The 15,586-nt window shown below is 38.2% G+C and overlaps 1 protein-coding gene across 4 annotated transcripts in view; it reads right to left on the reverse strand.

The window, feature by feature from the left end:
- The window catches only part of Atp6v1h (ATPase H+ transporting V1 subunit H), a 105,260-nt gene that overhangs the window by 17,388 nt on the left and 72,286 nt on the right, over window positions 1-15,586 (reverse strand). For 3 of the 4 annotated variants that reach the window (XM_059253804.1, XM_059253802.1, XM_059253803.1), the window contains one exon: window positions 12,619-12,732. In XM_059253804.1, coding sequence (XP_059109787.1) covers window positions 12,619-12,732 — 114 coding nt within the window. Of the gene's footprint in view, window positions 1-8,354; window positions 8,443-12,618; window positions 12,733-15,586 lie in introns of all 4 variants that reach the window. The other variant, XR_009377494.1, reaches the window with a different exon arrangement.

Consider the following 15,586-nt stretch of genomic DNA (forward strand, 5'->3'; position numbering starts at 1 on the left):
CAAGGCAGATGACCATTACTTGGTCTGTCACTGGTTCAACTTCTGGAGTAGACCTGCCTTGCAGGAAGGAGACACTGGAATGTCGGCTGGACTTTGTCTCCCCTCTCCCCAACTTCATAGCTCTGCACTTGCTTCCTGGTCCCCATAAGGTAAGTAACTTTCTTTACCGTGAACTGTGTTCTGACTTACAATAAGAGCCAGGTAAGAGCCAAATAGACATGGACTAAAGACCTCTGAAACTGTACATCAAAACAAGCCTTTCCTCCTTTAAGTTGTTTCAGGTGTTCTGTCACAGCAGGGAAAGCTGGCATACACATATACCTTTTGATAGAACAATGTAGGTATTGGGCTAAATAAAATATATTAATTTCACTATTTATATTTGTTTAGATGTGGTTTCTCAGAAGCTGTGAATTCCTCTGGGGGTTTGTACTGGTGGCCCAATTTCATTTCTTCTCTAACGCACTCAGTACAAGACATTTCTTCCTGTTTTGCTCCTCTCATATCTACACTACACCAGATGCGGACTGTGAGTTGGCAGAAGGCAGGAAAGCATGGAGACCCAGCTCAACCAGTCTTTCCTTGTGGTTTCTCCACTTCCTATTTTAGCTGCTGCTTAAGGCTTTGCATAGACATACCTCTTCAGGAATTCTGTCCTGTAAAGTGCAGTGCTCTCTTAACACCTAACACTGCAGAATAATTTCTATGCCTGTCTTTTCTCTCCCAAGTCTCTAAGGTCTCTCAGGGCAGAAAAGTGTATCAACACTCTAGAGAACCCAGCTTCTTAAACTGTGGATGGAGTCATGTTGCAGAATTGTAGGGGGTCATGTTATGGAATGTGGAGGTCATGAAAAATTTGCTAACAGGAAGAGAATTCTGAATGCCCAAATATCAAAAGTGAACTCAAAACCAAAGGCATGATGTGCCAGCGTTTCCAGCAGTGTTGCACGGGGCACTTTACTGCAGCCTGGTTCTGCACACAGAGCATCTCACTGTACTGCATCAGGCTGTCGCCAAGGAAATGCAAGGAACACCACAGCTCAAACTTGAGACTGCTGTACATTATGAACTGTGGGGTTTCACTGTACATAGAAAGTTTTCTGTTCTTAAAGACGTAACAGTTTAATTATGGAACACAAAGACTTTAATATTTTCCTGTCACCATTCCTCAGCATGTAACTATCAAATTAGTGAATCTTTGAATATTCTCTTGGGGCAAAAGACACTAATAAGTTGAAGTGTTTAAGAAGCCCTGGTCTAGAACAAAGCTTGATACAAAACAACCAGACCAACATGTCTCCAAAGTCAGAAAAGCTGCCTAGGGCAGTCTCATTTTTGTCTGCATAACTCCATCCACAGCTGAGGGAGACCAGAATACAGCCACATTGTTACAATGTTTGATTTTTAAAATCTGCTATTTGGGTTGCTGACCTGAGTTTTACACAGAAATAAATAATAATTAAAATGAATTAAAGCTTGTGATTAAAGCAGAATTTCTAACAGCCCCTGAAGTGCTGCTAAACAGATACCTCTGCCATTTTGTGTATGCATTTATGGGATGTGGCAATCTCAGCACTGATGCTTATAAAATCAAAATATTGGTCAATTCTGAAAAATATTGAACATTCTCCATGTCCCACAGTACCAAATATTCAGCCAAGATTTAATCCTTTTTAAGTAAAAATTTAAAAGCATATCCATCTCTTTAGTATACAAATGTTCCATCTTAAATGGTAAGACTGTATGCATACCAAAGAATTGTTTTAAAACAACCTTCTTTATGGCTTATAATCAACAAACATTTGATTTTATATCTACTTCATAAGCTGCTTGAGCAAAACAGTGTCATCAGAAGGCAGTTTAAGAAGCTGTGGTCTATAGACGGAAGCTGACACAACAGTGTTCAATGCACTGTTAACAATTCACAATTCACTTTCATTGTGAACAACTAGAATTTTCAGAGTAGGGGCTGAAAACCTTCTGGACAGAGCAGGTGCCCTCTTCAAACCCCTCCCCACACAGAGGCAGGCACAGACAATTTAAGTTTATAGTTTGTATCTTTAACATGATTACAAGTAGAGAGGCACATGGGTATTTCAGAAAACAGAAGGAGGAATTTGTGCCCAGTCCACTGAGCACTAGGCACCAACTTAGCTGACGGTAGAGGGAACTTCCATGTTCCCAGAATTACATGAAGCAGGTTTATTACAGACAGGAAGAAGGAACAACAGAAGCCTAGAATTTTCAACGAACACCTCCAAGGCTCAGGAAGGCTGCCTTGGCAGTCTTAACTGCATGTGTCTTATTTGTACCACAGCTGAAGGAGCCAGGATATAGCCTCCTTCTATCTGATATTGACCAATGACTAGCCCAAGCTGGAAGCAAAGGTGTTTCTCCAGGAATTTTGAGAAGCACATGCAAATGGAGCCAACTCAATGTGAAAAGCTAAGCTAGAAAATAATGAAGACACTGAGGCCTGTTAGTTTGCTCTGTAGGAACTAAGCAGGTCTGCAGTAGAAATGCCAGTCTACATCTATGAGAGGGACAGGGAAGCAGATGTGGGGCCATGACAGGCTGCTGGTAGCCCCGCTGGGGACCAGGCCTTAGTTTTGATTTACTGGAGCTGGCTGGAGCTGGCTGGAGCTGAGCACGCATTTCTCGGGAAAAGCACAACTCAGGGGCAAACAATCAGCAGGCTCCACAGCCTGCTGTTAGCTAAAGACAGCTTTCCATACCCTGCAGCTGAAAAGACCCTAACCAATAGAGTCACCTACCAATCCTATAAATTTGTTTAAACCCACCAATCAGCCCCCCGACTAATCTCTCCTCCCTGGAATTTCCCTAAGTCTGTTTAAAAGGAGCCTGCAAGCTTCCCTCAGGGTCGCCATTTGCCACCTTGTCAGATGGTTAGACCCCAACGTGTTGGTAATTATTAATAAATGCTCTTGTTGATTGTATACGTGACTGATGGGACTTTTATGGGACTTCTCATGAACTCTAACAACCTACAGAGAGGAAGAAAGCTGATGGCTACAATGGGAGAACTTTTCTAATAGCTTTACAATGCCCAACACATTCAGCCTGTAAAGATCACAGTTTTTAGAAAAATCGTAACTATAATAGGAAGTTGACATTAAGCCACATTTTTCTCAATGTAACTACTGGAAATGAACAAAACAAGAATTTTACCTTATTTTTATTCCTCCCTTCCTTCTAACATGGATACTCCATTTACTAGGCAGAAAAAAGGGAAGTAAGGTAAAATTCTCCCTCGCTATAAATGTCAATTCTCTGGCCATTCTTGCTGCCTTCTCAGACGAGATTCTTTACTAAGCCATCACACTGTCTTGGGCTAGAATTCAGTTTCCTGTGTGCTGAATATAAACTGCTGACTCAAAAGGCACTGTATCAATAAAAACTAAAACCCCAATGGATATTTCCAACCTTAAAAGAAAAAATTCATCAAGTAAAAATTAAAAAAAAAAAAAAAAGCCAACAGATTCCAAAATAAATGACCAAGAGCCCATTGCTGTCAATCTTAAAGCAGCTTCTAAAAGGTTACTTCCTCATTATAAGGGGAAAAATCTAACAGGTACCACATGACTAAAGTAAACATCTCCAGCAACGGCAAAGTGAGGCAGGAGCTTCTTCCTTCAAACCCCTCCAATGGGGTTCATGTCAAAAGGTCATAACTAGAATCTAGTAGACAGAAAACATCAAAGAAGAATTCACATTGGGTGCCTTCAACAAAGTGGTTACTCTCTAGTTTTTGCTTCAATGTAAAGAACACCTAAGAACTTTGGATACAGCTTAATGGAGGACTAGCCTAACACACATGAAGTCCTGGTTTCAATACCAAGGGCTCTATAAATTAGGCCAAAGGTAATCCCAACATCTGGGTGTTAGAGACAGGAGGATCAGGAGTTCAAAGCCATCCCTGTAATACAGTAAGCTCAAGGCCAGCCTGGATACATGAGACTCTGTCTCAAAACATAAAGAAAAAAGGGAAAAAGGAAACCAAGTAAAAAAACATGCCAACAAAATGCAATGTATAATTCTAGACTACATAAAAATACTTTCCAGCACACAAAAGACAAGGGAATTTTTTTAAAAATAATTTGCATGTTACATCACCATGTCACAGTATGAAAGAGAATATTCCAAACTTAAGTGATAGGGTTGGCCGATCATACTGAGGTGTGATCTTATTTGAGGTGTGCTACTTTCAAATACTTCTGGAAGAGAGAGGACACACAAATATAGTCAACTGCTGAATCTAGATGAAAGGTATTTTAGTTCACTGGACTATTCCTGATAAAATTATTTCCAATTAAGAAGACAAGGTGCTGGGGGATGTCTTTCCATATGCTATGAATATATGTTGTTCCCATTGGTTAATAAATAAGCTGCTTTGTCCTATGGCAAGGCAACTTAGAGGCAGGCAAGAAAGGAGAGATACAGGAAAGAGAAAGGCAGAGTATGGAGAGACTCCAGCCACCACCCCGCTGAGACTGGTAAAGCCACAGAATATGTGGCGATACATAGATTAATAGTTATGGGTTGGGTTAAACTATAAGAGCTAGCCAGCAAAAAGCCTGCCACAGGCCATACAGTTTGTAAATAATATAAGCCTCTGTATGTTTACTTGGGTCCGAATGGCTGTGGGACGGACAGCAGGTGAGAGAGATTTGTCTGGACTGTGGGGGCCAGGCAGGACCTGAAAAACTTCCGACTACAGCAAGGTCTGATAAGGAAACTTTTCTCTTTCATACTTTCCTTACCATTGTAATCAAGAGCATGGAAGCTCCACCTGAAGCTGAGAGCAGGCATGCTGAAGAATTCTGGATCTTTCAAGAGCTCAATGAACTATAGGACCTCAAGATTTGACATACCAAGCTCATCATATCAAAAAGAGCAATCTCTCACTTATTTAAAAATGTCCTAAAAATAGACAGTAACATTCAGATGGCTGTAATTACATTTAATCTTTCTGACCTAAGACAATGTAAGTGATGTCATATATGGCCCTTAGTTGGGAGTCAGCTGTTCCCATCTGAGTCTTGCTGTTGTGACACTTCTATGACTTCTCATGTACAGCAGACTCACAGAGTGCCTCTGTCTGATATCTTCCCTATACTCACCCTCATCTCTCCCACTCATGCCCTAACCCACAGGACTTGGTCCAAGCACTGCCTCCTCCAGCAAGGTTCCAACGCTCCTGTGACACCTAGACATCTGTCACAGCAGTCATAGCACTGTCTTGTGTGCCTTTTTATGTTCTACTGGATATTTCTCTGCATTTGCTGCATTATCTAACACACAATCCTGTCCATGTCTAAACTGAAGAACCAATTAGATGCAAAAGTAAATTATCCTTCAGTTCTTTAACTGAGAAAGGAATTGAATGGGTATGGAACCCAGGACCCTGTTCATGCTCAACCAGTGCTCTGCTCCTGCACTACATTCCTAGCTCTGGTACAGCTTATACAATCTCAGTAATAGAAATTTATCTTTCATGAAAATCTCTGGCCCTTATCATAACACTTGCATAATTTTACTAAATTCATCTTTCCAAATAATGACAAATATTAAATGGACAGAATGGCTTGCAAACTAAACACTAAAATGTCGGTTCTTAAGACAGGGGATATTTAGCAAAGCAGGGCATGGTGGAGGGGGAGAATCCTCATTCAACAGCTGGTATTTCTGATAGATACCTTCTCTTTAAGCCTATAGAAAAAGTGAGTAAGACTAGTGTGATTTCCAATGGCCCAAGCAGGAAATGCAGGCAGCTGCCCTTTCCCTCCAAGTTTATTTTCTTTTTCCAGTTCTGGGTATGGAACCCAGGACCCTGTTCATGCTCAACCAGTGCTCTGCTCCTGCACTACATCCCTAGCTCTGGTACAGCTTATACAATCTCAGTAATAGAAATTTATCTTTCATGAAAATCTCTGGCTTTTATCATAACACTTGCATAATTTTACTAAATTCACCTTTCCAAATAATGACAAATATTAAACTATTTCAAATAAATAAATAGGGAGATTTTTGAGATACTAAAAAAGGATATTATATCAGTGCATAATTTCTTTAAAATATAATTATAAAAAATTAAATTAAATATTTACAACAAAAAGTACCTTCCTTGACTCATTTGTACCTATTTTTTAGCCAATTCAGATTTTAAATGGTTGCAAAAAAGATCAATTCATTTCTGTTGTTTCATGTAATCTTTTAACCCCTCAAGATGTAGTATCTGTGTGACATATGATAAGAAAATAATTATAAATCTAAGTTTGCTATTTAGCTAATTTTAGTATATTCTTCAACTGGACATTATTTAAAGCATGCATGTATATACGCATACAAAGTTCATGAATGAACTATGCCAAGTGACCACAGATATACTATTATACCCACGAAGGAGCAAACAGCATTGAAAAGCAAAACAAGTTTTTTCTCTCTCCTTCTTCATACTAGGCTTTTCTTTTGTCTAAGTTTTAATGATTCTTCCAAACACAGATCCAAAATCTACTGGCTAAGAAGCTGATCTTAATCAAAATATGAGCCAGACCTTACTCCTTAGTTGCAAGGACTCATATGTATTCAAATTTGTGTTTAATTATAAAATGCAGAGGCTCCTATCCTTCAGGACTTTGTGTCTATCACAATGCTCCCTATTTATTTCTTTCATTATGCGAGCTAGTATTTTGCAAAAACAAAACTAAGATATGTTATATTGGCATTGTTAATCAAGTTATTTGTCATTAACAATGCTATAGAAACTAAAGAGTACAGCTTCAAGAAAATTTCTGACTAGCAAAGAAGAAATAATTTAACAAGATTTGATTGTAATAGAAACAACAATTAAAGAATTCCTGGTTACTTGCAAATGGTTAATTATTCACATAGCAGTGCTGGGAATCAAACTCAGGACCTTGTGCATGCTAGAAAAACACTCTACTCTTGAACTACCTCCCCAGTCCTAACTTATTTTATTTCATTATATTTTTTATTTGTGTTTGTATAGGAGAGTGTGTGGTCTATTGTCATAATAAAGTCTAAGAATGGAGTCATGTGAGAATTCTGAGTGCTTGTGAGAAAACCATGAAAACAAGACAAGAAACCTCAATTTCGTCAAAACACAGAATTGTTCTTAGAATGTGTTTTCATGCTCCTCCTAGGTATAGCAGGTAGAAGTGAGTTTATTTCAGCTGTTGTTATTAATATACCTCTATGGGGAAAACAAAAAACATGGTTTTGTTACATATGGCTTGTCCTTGTGACTGAGTACCTTATTCATATGATTCTTCTTAACTTTCAAGAGTATAAATTATTGAATGCTCAGAATAAAGTTGGCTATTGTATGAAACTTCAGACTGTCTCATTTTTAGAACCTGCTCTCCCAGGTTCATGCCACCAGCTAGAGCAGTAAACAGTCTAAGTGTCTGTGTGTCTACACATGTATACAGGCACACATGCAAGTGGAGGTGGAGGTTTAATGGCTGTCTTCCTCAATCACTTCTCCATCTCAGTGTTTGACACAGGATCTTTCATTGAACCTGGGAGTCACCAATGTGGTTAGGCTGACTGGCCGGTAAAACCTAGGATCCACCACCTCAGCCCTGGAATTACAGGCTGCCATTCCCAGCTTTCGCATGAGTTCTGGGAATCCAGACTTAGGTGCTTATGTTTATGTGACAAGCACTATCAAGTTAGCCATCTCTCTAGTCCTATATTTACCTCAAATATAAGTATATATTTTTAAAATCACCAAATATACGATACTGAAGACATTTCAAAGGTTCCACCACTGAAAATGTCATAAAGATAACACAGAAAGCTCTAGGTACCCAAAAAGAAACCATAGCTTCTAAGTTAATTCTAAAAAATAAGTGTTTGAATAAGTCATATGGATGTGCTGAGAAAAAGAAAGGTTTCAGAAGTGGGAGGAAGATAAGAAAGGAGAATGCAAGGATGAATATGATCAAAATATATTACATACATATATTAAATTGTCAAAGAATAAAAATTTATTCCAAAAAATATCCTATGGAATCCTTTGGTAATGTGATTACTAATGTTCAAATATCTAAGGGCTTTTCCCTTTTCAGTTCATAACCATTTTAATCACTGTCTTTATGGTTATCCACTTACATAATAAATAAAATGTTCTAGGCCAACATAATCATAGGAGAACAAAGTCCTTGGCTTGGTAAATTTGTTCTGTTAATTTTCCTACATATATAAAAGATCTAAAGAGAGAAACACTCAGAATTTATTCTGCTTGAGAAAAGGCTAGAAGATAATCTAGAAACACAAACAGAAAATTCTACAGGAGATCCTCTACCTACAAAATTCAGTGTTTCTTTCCTGAAGTCCTGAGCTGTCCATATGCACACACTGTTGCTTCTGAATTAGAGGATTATATTTAAAATCATTCTGTAGGAGAAAAATGATGACATTTTATGATGTTAAACTGGAAGTATGAACAACAGTACAAACTAAAGTTCTCTAGAATCAATGTTCATTGTTTATACATTTTTGCCAAGTCTACGTAACTCACCACTACTGAAAAGAACACAGTGGCATCAAAAGCGCGACTGTGGAGGAGGATTCTAAGGTGCTGGTGTCAGCTGTAAGGACTGCCTGCACCAAACCTCCTGAGCTGAGGGGGTCCTGTGTGTATCAACCATCTCCTTGCCCCTAGCCAAGGACACATTCCTCCTTACTTCCCATGTACACTTGGGGATCTTGTAATTCATCACTCCACTCCATATAGATGTCAAATAGAAGGGGGAAAATTAGCTTTTCTAAGACTTTCAAAGAAGTAATTTCAAAATCTATCAAAACACTGAAAAAAATTTAAGTTTTTTCACATAGTGCATAATTCTATATTCTATGTTATATAAACTCAAATCTAAATCTACATTGTTAACAAACTTAAAATTCAACTTCTTAAAATGGACTCTAAATCAAGATTCATGGCTGGTCTATCCCATGATTTTATAAATATCTAATTTACACTTTAAATGCAAGTTTGAAATTATACTTAAAATTTTTTAATTTATTACAGAAACAAAGTTTTTACTTGGTGTACAATTTCCAGAAATTTTCATAATATGTAAAACATAAGAACCTATTTTAGTTAAGAAGAAGAAGAAGGAGGAGGAGGAGGAGAGAAGAAAGACAGACAAAAAAACAAAACACACCCCACCAAAAAAACCTACCAGGCAAGAAGGCTCATATCTGCAATCTCAGCACTTGTGAGTGGAACCAGACAGACTAGCACTAAGTTCATGGCCAGTCAGTCTCAGCTACACACTTAAGTTCCACACTACCCTAGTTTACAGAGTGAAATCCTGTCTCAAAAAAACAAAACAAAGCAAACTCCCCCACATCTTAGGTAAATAGAAAGGCAGCCTGCACCACAGTTATAACCATGATGCATATGGACACTAAAACAAGACATGCATCCAGACTGTTCTTCCACTGGAGAAAGCTTTTGCAGAAGGCTTACTTTCCATATGACCCTCTAGTCTACATTAATCTGACATAGAAATAAATTTGCATTACTTGAGTAATTTTTATTCTCTGGTACAGACATCCATGAAAATGTAAAAGCTTCGCCAGGCAGTGGTGGCACTCGCCTTTGATCCCAACACTTGGGGAGGCAGAGGCAAGTGGATCTCTGTGAGTTCGAGGCCAGCCTGGTCTACATAGTGAGTTCCAGGACAGCTAGCATGGTTACAAAGAAAACCCCTGTCTCAAAAAAAAAAAAAAAAAAAAAAAAAAAAAAGTAAAAGCTGCATAAAAATGTAAAGGTCCCAACTGAATTCTGATCTTCCTATAAAAATCTTTCTATAAAGAAAGTACAGAAAATATTAACACTAAGCTCCAAGTCACCAGAGTAAAAATAGACTGTCACATACTGGGGAAGGAGGAAAAAAGGGATATTCTCATCAGCTAGTCGATGAGACACAAACCAGTGTCTATCTATAGAGTCACAAACATAAATCAGGTATGAACAACATACCATACACAAGGGGAAAAAATCTTCAATTTCTTCACTTAACAAAAATCCTCAACCAAAAATTTTCTCTATTGGCAAAAGATAAAGTCAGCATTTTGTTGCATATAGTTTTTTTTCATGTCAGGAATGAACATTTGAAAAAACAGCACCCCTACCCCAAAGAAAAACAAGAGAAGAAAAACACTATACCTGAGGACACTTAATAGGAGAACAATTAAAAGTAATTTTTTTTTAATTACTAAAACAAGAATTCCACTATGGCATCTATAGTTTTTTTTAATTATTATTTTTATTTTTAAAGGGCAAAATTAAACTTATCTTAACAGAAACTTTAGAAAAACATCTAGGAAATAAATGTAAGTTCATAGTCACAATAGCCTTCAAGTGTATTAAATGTGAATATTCGTCAAACTAATTCCTTAAGACATATAAACCAGATACAAAACACAAAATTCCCAAACTACTAGTTTACGTTGAAATCTAACTCACTATCAATGACACAAGCGGAGGAACCCAGGGAAAGGCAGTCATGCCTTAGTGACACTCACTGTTCACCCACCCATGGAGCTGACCCAAAGCTACTCTGGAGAGCCCCCTACTTTGCCCATGTACTTCTTGCACAAAAGACAGGAAAAAGTAGAAACACTTCAGTCCACCCTATACTGCTCGCACCAGCTCTAGTAACGAAACTAACCCAAACAATCTCCTCATTTTCAAACTTAATCCAGTGATCCATTCTCCACAAAGGAGCCAATAAGATTTTTTTTTTAAATATAAACCCAATCTTGGCATTCTCCAATTAAAAACAAAAACAAAAAAAACTTTCAATGAGATCAAGTGTGGTAGCACATGCCTTTAAACCCAGCACTTGTGAGGCAGAGGCAGGTAGATCTTTCTAAACTCAACACCAGCCTGATTTACAAAATGAGTATCAGGCCAGCCTGATGAGACCCATCAGCCTTAATGAGACCTATCTCAAAAACACAAATAGGCTGGAAAGATGGCTCTCCAGTGGAAGAGCACTGGCTCTTTCAGAGGACCCAGGACCCACATGGCAGCTCACAACCCATGGTCGCTCCAGTTTGTGGGATCTGACACCCTCTTCTGGCCTCTGTGGGCACTGCATGCACATACAAGCAGGTAAAACTCATATAAAGAAAAAAAAAAAAAACGGAATAAATCTTTAAAGAAAACTTTCCAATGGTTTTCAATTCTTCTAAGCCTGAAACATCAGCATACAATACAAGACACCCTGCAACTGTACCCTAAATAGATCCTCTCACTGGTGCCTATTCTGTACCTTCAAGTTACATCTTTAGTCTTAGTAAAAACAAAAAGCACCACAGTTTTCTTTTGGGGAGCTGCCTGTACCCTGAAGAGAATTTCCAGCACCCAGTCTCTCCCTGCAATACCTCAGTACTACCCAGGTACTGAAACCTTTCTCCCTGCAATGCTTTAAAAAAGCCATGCTCAGTGTTGCTTCCTGCATTTCCTGTCTCAATCCTTACACCTGAAATGCTAATTAACCCCAATAACCACACTGCAAAGCTGGCTCCTTACCACCACTGTCACCTCAGCTTACCTTGGCCTATCCAGAGAAGCTTATCTAACTGCCCTATGTAAAGTTGCACCCACTTCTAGTCTCTTCAGCCCAGCACTTAACAGGGACAAAGCAAACACTCAAAAAGACACTGTTGTAAGTGTATGCAGATGCCAGTGTTTATGGAAAAGATGCTTAATGGCAGGACTGTCAAATTTAATACACAAGGTCACAGCAGCACAACTAGATATTCTCCGTACTATATGTGACTGACCTGTTCTAATGTACCATTAATTCTTTCCTTTGGAAATACTGATCACATTTCTATCAGTTATAGGAGATTTATATTTATACTCTGTACTTTTAACAAAAATAGTCTCGATCTAGAATACTCTTCAGTATGATTCAACCATGTAATCTATTCCAAGTATTGAACAGCCAACAAACAGCTAAAACTAGCTATTCCGAAAGGGAATCATCACTTGCTCTACCTAGTACACCAACGGCTCACTATCATGTTCAGTCTTTAGAGGGAATACAAAAAGGTCAATAATCTCAGTTTTAAAAATAAAAGCACAGGAAAAAATATAAGTCTGGCTACTTCAAAAGCAAAACACTGTAATGAACGAACTATGACCATTGAATCTGAGTCAATCAATAAGCTTCCAGTGTCTTCCTGTGAACTGGTACAATGAAGTTTGGCTAACCTTACACTTCAGACACCTTGCAGAACTGGAGAGGACTCTGCGGTCCAGCTGTGTCCACTCAACTCTAAGGATTTAACATTTGTTTTAGTCACAAGAGCCTTTTAGTTACAGCTGAAGCAATTTTTGCTATCAGTAGTTTGAACCCTTCTTAAGACCACTAACACAGTTCAATCTCTTTAAAATTATTGAGTCTTTGCTCTGTATTAGCAATATGTGCACAAACTTTTGTCTAAAATCACCAATAATTCACTGGAGTATTTGCATAAAAGCTCTTAGAATAAACATGAGAGAGCTAGCAGAGCAATGCCCACGTGAGACAGATGCCAAGACATACATACCAGTTGTGCACCATGAGCTTCTGCACGGCCAGCAGAGCATTGTAGCGGACCTGCTGGTCTTCATGGTGCATGTGGTTCATCACCAGCTGCTTTCCACCGAGCTGTTCAATAACCCTGCAGAACAGAAAAGACTTCGTGAAGATGTCATTTCTTTCAAATTGATGCTGGTCACAAGTGAAAAGTCCAAATATCAAAAGCTCAAAGGATTTCCAAAACCAAAGTTACAACTAACTGAAGTAAGCTAGCATTACATCTCACATCACTCTCAATGAATTACAGACTATGGCGGTTGAATGAGAACAGTCTATACAGGTTCATGAATTTGCAGCTGATGAAACTATTTGGGAAAGATTAAGAAGTGTGTCACTGGGGCAGGATTGAGGTTTCAAAAGACTTGTGCCATTCCCAATATACTGTCTCTCTGCCTCCAGCTTGTGGTTTGGGGATATGAGGCCTCACCTGTTCCTGCTGTCACGCCTTCCCTACATGATCATGGACTCTAATCCTCTGAAACAGTGAACTCAATTAAGTGCTTTCTTTTATAAGGTCATCGTGTTTTATCACAACAATAGACAAATACACATACACAATCTAAAAGATTTGAATATGTTTTCTTTCAATTCCTAGTGTTCAATCTGAATGATAACTCATTTCTGAATCTATCATCTACCTTGGTACATCACTCAATTCTAGGTAGCTGAGTATTAACTCACAACCAGTACTTACGGCATGCAATCAGGAGTACTGAATTCCAATTAATTTTCACAAGATCAATATCAAGTCCATTAGTGATTACATTATCTCATAGACATGGGTTTAGATTCAGATAGCAAAGGACAGAGGATAAAGAGCACTCATGTTAATTTCCTGGAAGACCTAATTTTAAGAAAGCTGTTTTTTGTCTCATAATGACAGAATATGTCACATGCTATACAGGAAAAGAGAAAGTCAAACTTGAGGAGCATAAAGACAGCTGACAATCACACTGCTTTCTCTTCCAACACCATATCCCCAACAACCTACAGTCCACTTAGTACAGACACAAACAGTACATTAAAATGGCCATTTACATCAGGAATCTGCTCTCTACAATATCATTACAAATAGAGTTTTGCAGTCTCTTAACTACAGCCCAGGAGTATGGATTTGCCTGGCCATTCTTCATCTACCAGTGATGTCCAGTGGGTTATGTTTGCTATTTATCGATGTCAATTGGCATCCTAATGCCATAGGACACTTGGTGCTTTAAGACAACCTCACAAGCTTCTTGGACCAGTCAGGAATGGAAGGGTGGAAGTACAACAAAACATTAAACATCAAGTGCCTACAGTATGTCAGGCACGGTACTCTGAAATGTAATCTGTTATGTCACCTAAGCTCCACTATTAGCCAGACATACCACATTCAGCTGGTCATTTATAGTAATTGCCAAATACGGAAAACAAGCATAATCCTTTACAGAGTCACTGTGATGATCCAAAGACACAAAGTCTCATGTCCTTTATGCAGTAAGCCCTACTGCTTGGCCAATAATAGTAAGAGCTGTTCCTGCTCAATCCACACACCTCTCTGTCATCAAAGCAATCTTTGCAAAACCCTGAATATCATTGTCCCCATTTAGACCAGTTCAGTGACTCCACTCTAAGAAAGGTACTCTGGGCCCTGAACTCATGATCAACAGTAAGTATAATTAGTCTAGCCTGAAAGCAGCTTACCTGACACATGCATTTTCTTCAAGTGTCATAGTCTCTTAAACTTGGAACCCTACACAGCACTTCAGCACCATACTGGTGAGTTATCTTAAACAGCAAAATTCAAAAACAAAAAAGGAGACACAAGATGCAAGGATGACACCAAACAGACCATGTAAAGACTTCTTTGTAGTAGAAGAGTGAGCACAGGAAGGCAGAACTCAGCCACGTTCTACCTCAGCTTCGAATGTATCTATCAAGGAGGACTCAATGTTTTCCTTGACTCTATACATGTTCATGAATGACTGAAGTAGTACCACAATTATTTACATGAGCTCTAAATGATGCAATTTTAGCAAGTAAGCAAATTCACTATTTTGGAATCCATGAACAATGAAAATCAACATATACTTCAGAAAGCTGCCATATTACATGTAGAACATAACCGATGAGCATAATCCTAACACAAGAACTTTTATATAGGCCACTGCACTAATTGCCGATTTTATCTCCTGTATTCCTCACAAATACACCTTTCAGGATTAGTCTGTTTCACTTATAATTAGGAAAAGCATCATTACATTTAAAAAAGTAATTTAAAGATTTTAACAAGTTTCTAGCCAAAAAGCTTTTTTCTGAGAACAAAAGTAGTAGAAGAAAGCACTTTGTGTAGGTTTCAGGAAAGGGCTCCATGGAACAATGCTCAGAGCACTGCCCAGGACAAAGCCAACACTCAAGGGAGTACCCATGACTTAACAGCTTTCACTATTACTGACTAATGAACGATAAAAAGTATAGAGTATTTTAACGTAAGTATAATTTAATATAATTGTAATGTTTGACATAATGTAAATAGCAAGCTTTAATGATGTTTATTTTCAATGCAACAGCAGACATTCCTAATTATGTTAAATAACTAAAATATAAGTTAAAGTCAACAGATGCCATGTTTGCCTTCCTACATGGATTAAAAAGAAACAGTGACACTTGCTGCTACTGCAGGAAGGGGGTCATGATAATTATATTCTCATATACTACTGGTTGGGAGTCTGAATTAGTCTGTATTGTAATAACGTTTTTAAAACCTCATAAATACTCTCACATTTTATCTTCTTGTTGTGTCTATTTCAGGGGATGGCAGAAAGTAATCAAAATGCACAGTGGTTCATTCTGTTTTCACAACAATGAAAACTCAGAACCCAAACACGTTAGTTAAAAAAACAAAGTAAAAGAAAGTGCTATAGCATGAGCTATGACATGCCCAGTTTCTAAAGGAC

Source organism: Peromyscus eremicus, chromosome 2, assembly GCF_949786415.1.
Source record: "Peromyscus eremicus chromosome 2, PerEre_H2_v1, whole genome shotgun sequence".
Classification (NCBI taxonomy): domain Eukaryota; kingdom Metazoa; phylum Chordata; class Mammalia; order Rodentia; family Cricetidae; genus Peromyscus; species Peromyscus eremicus.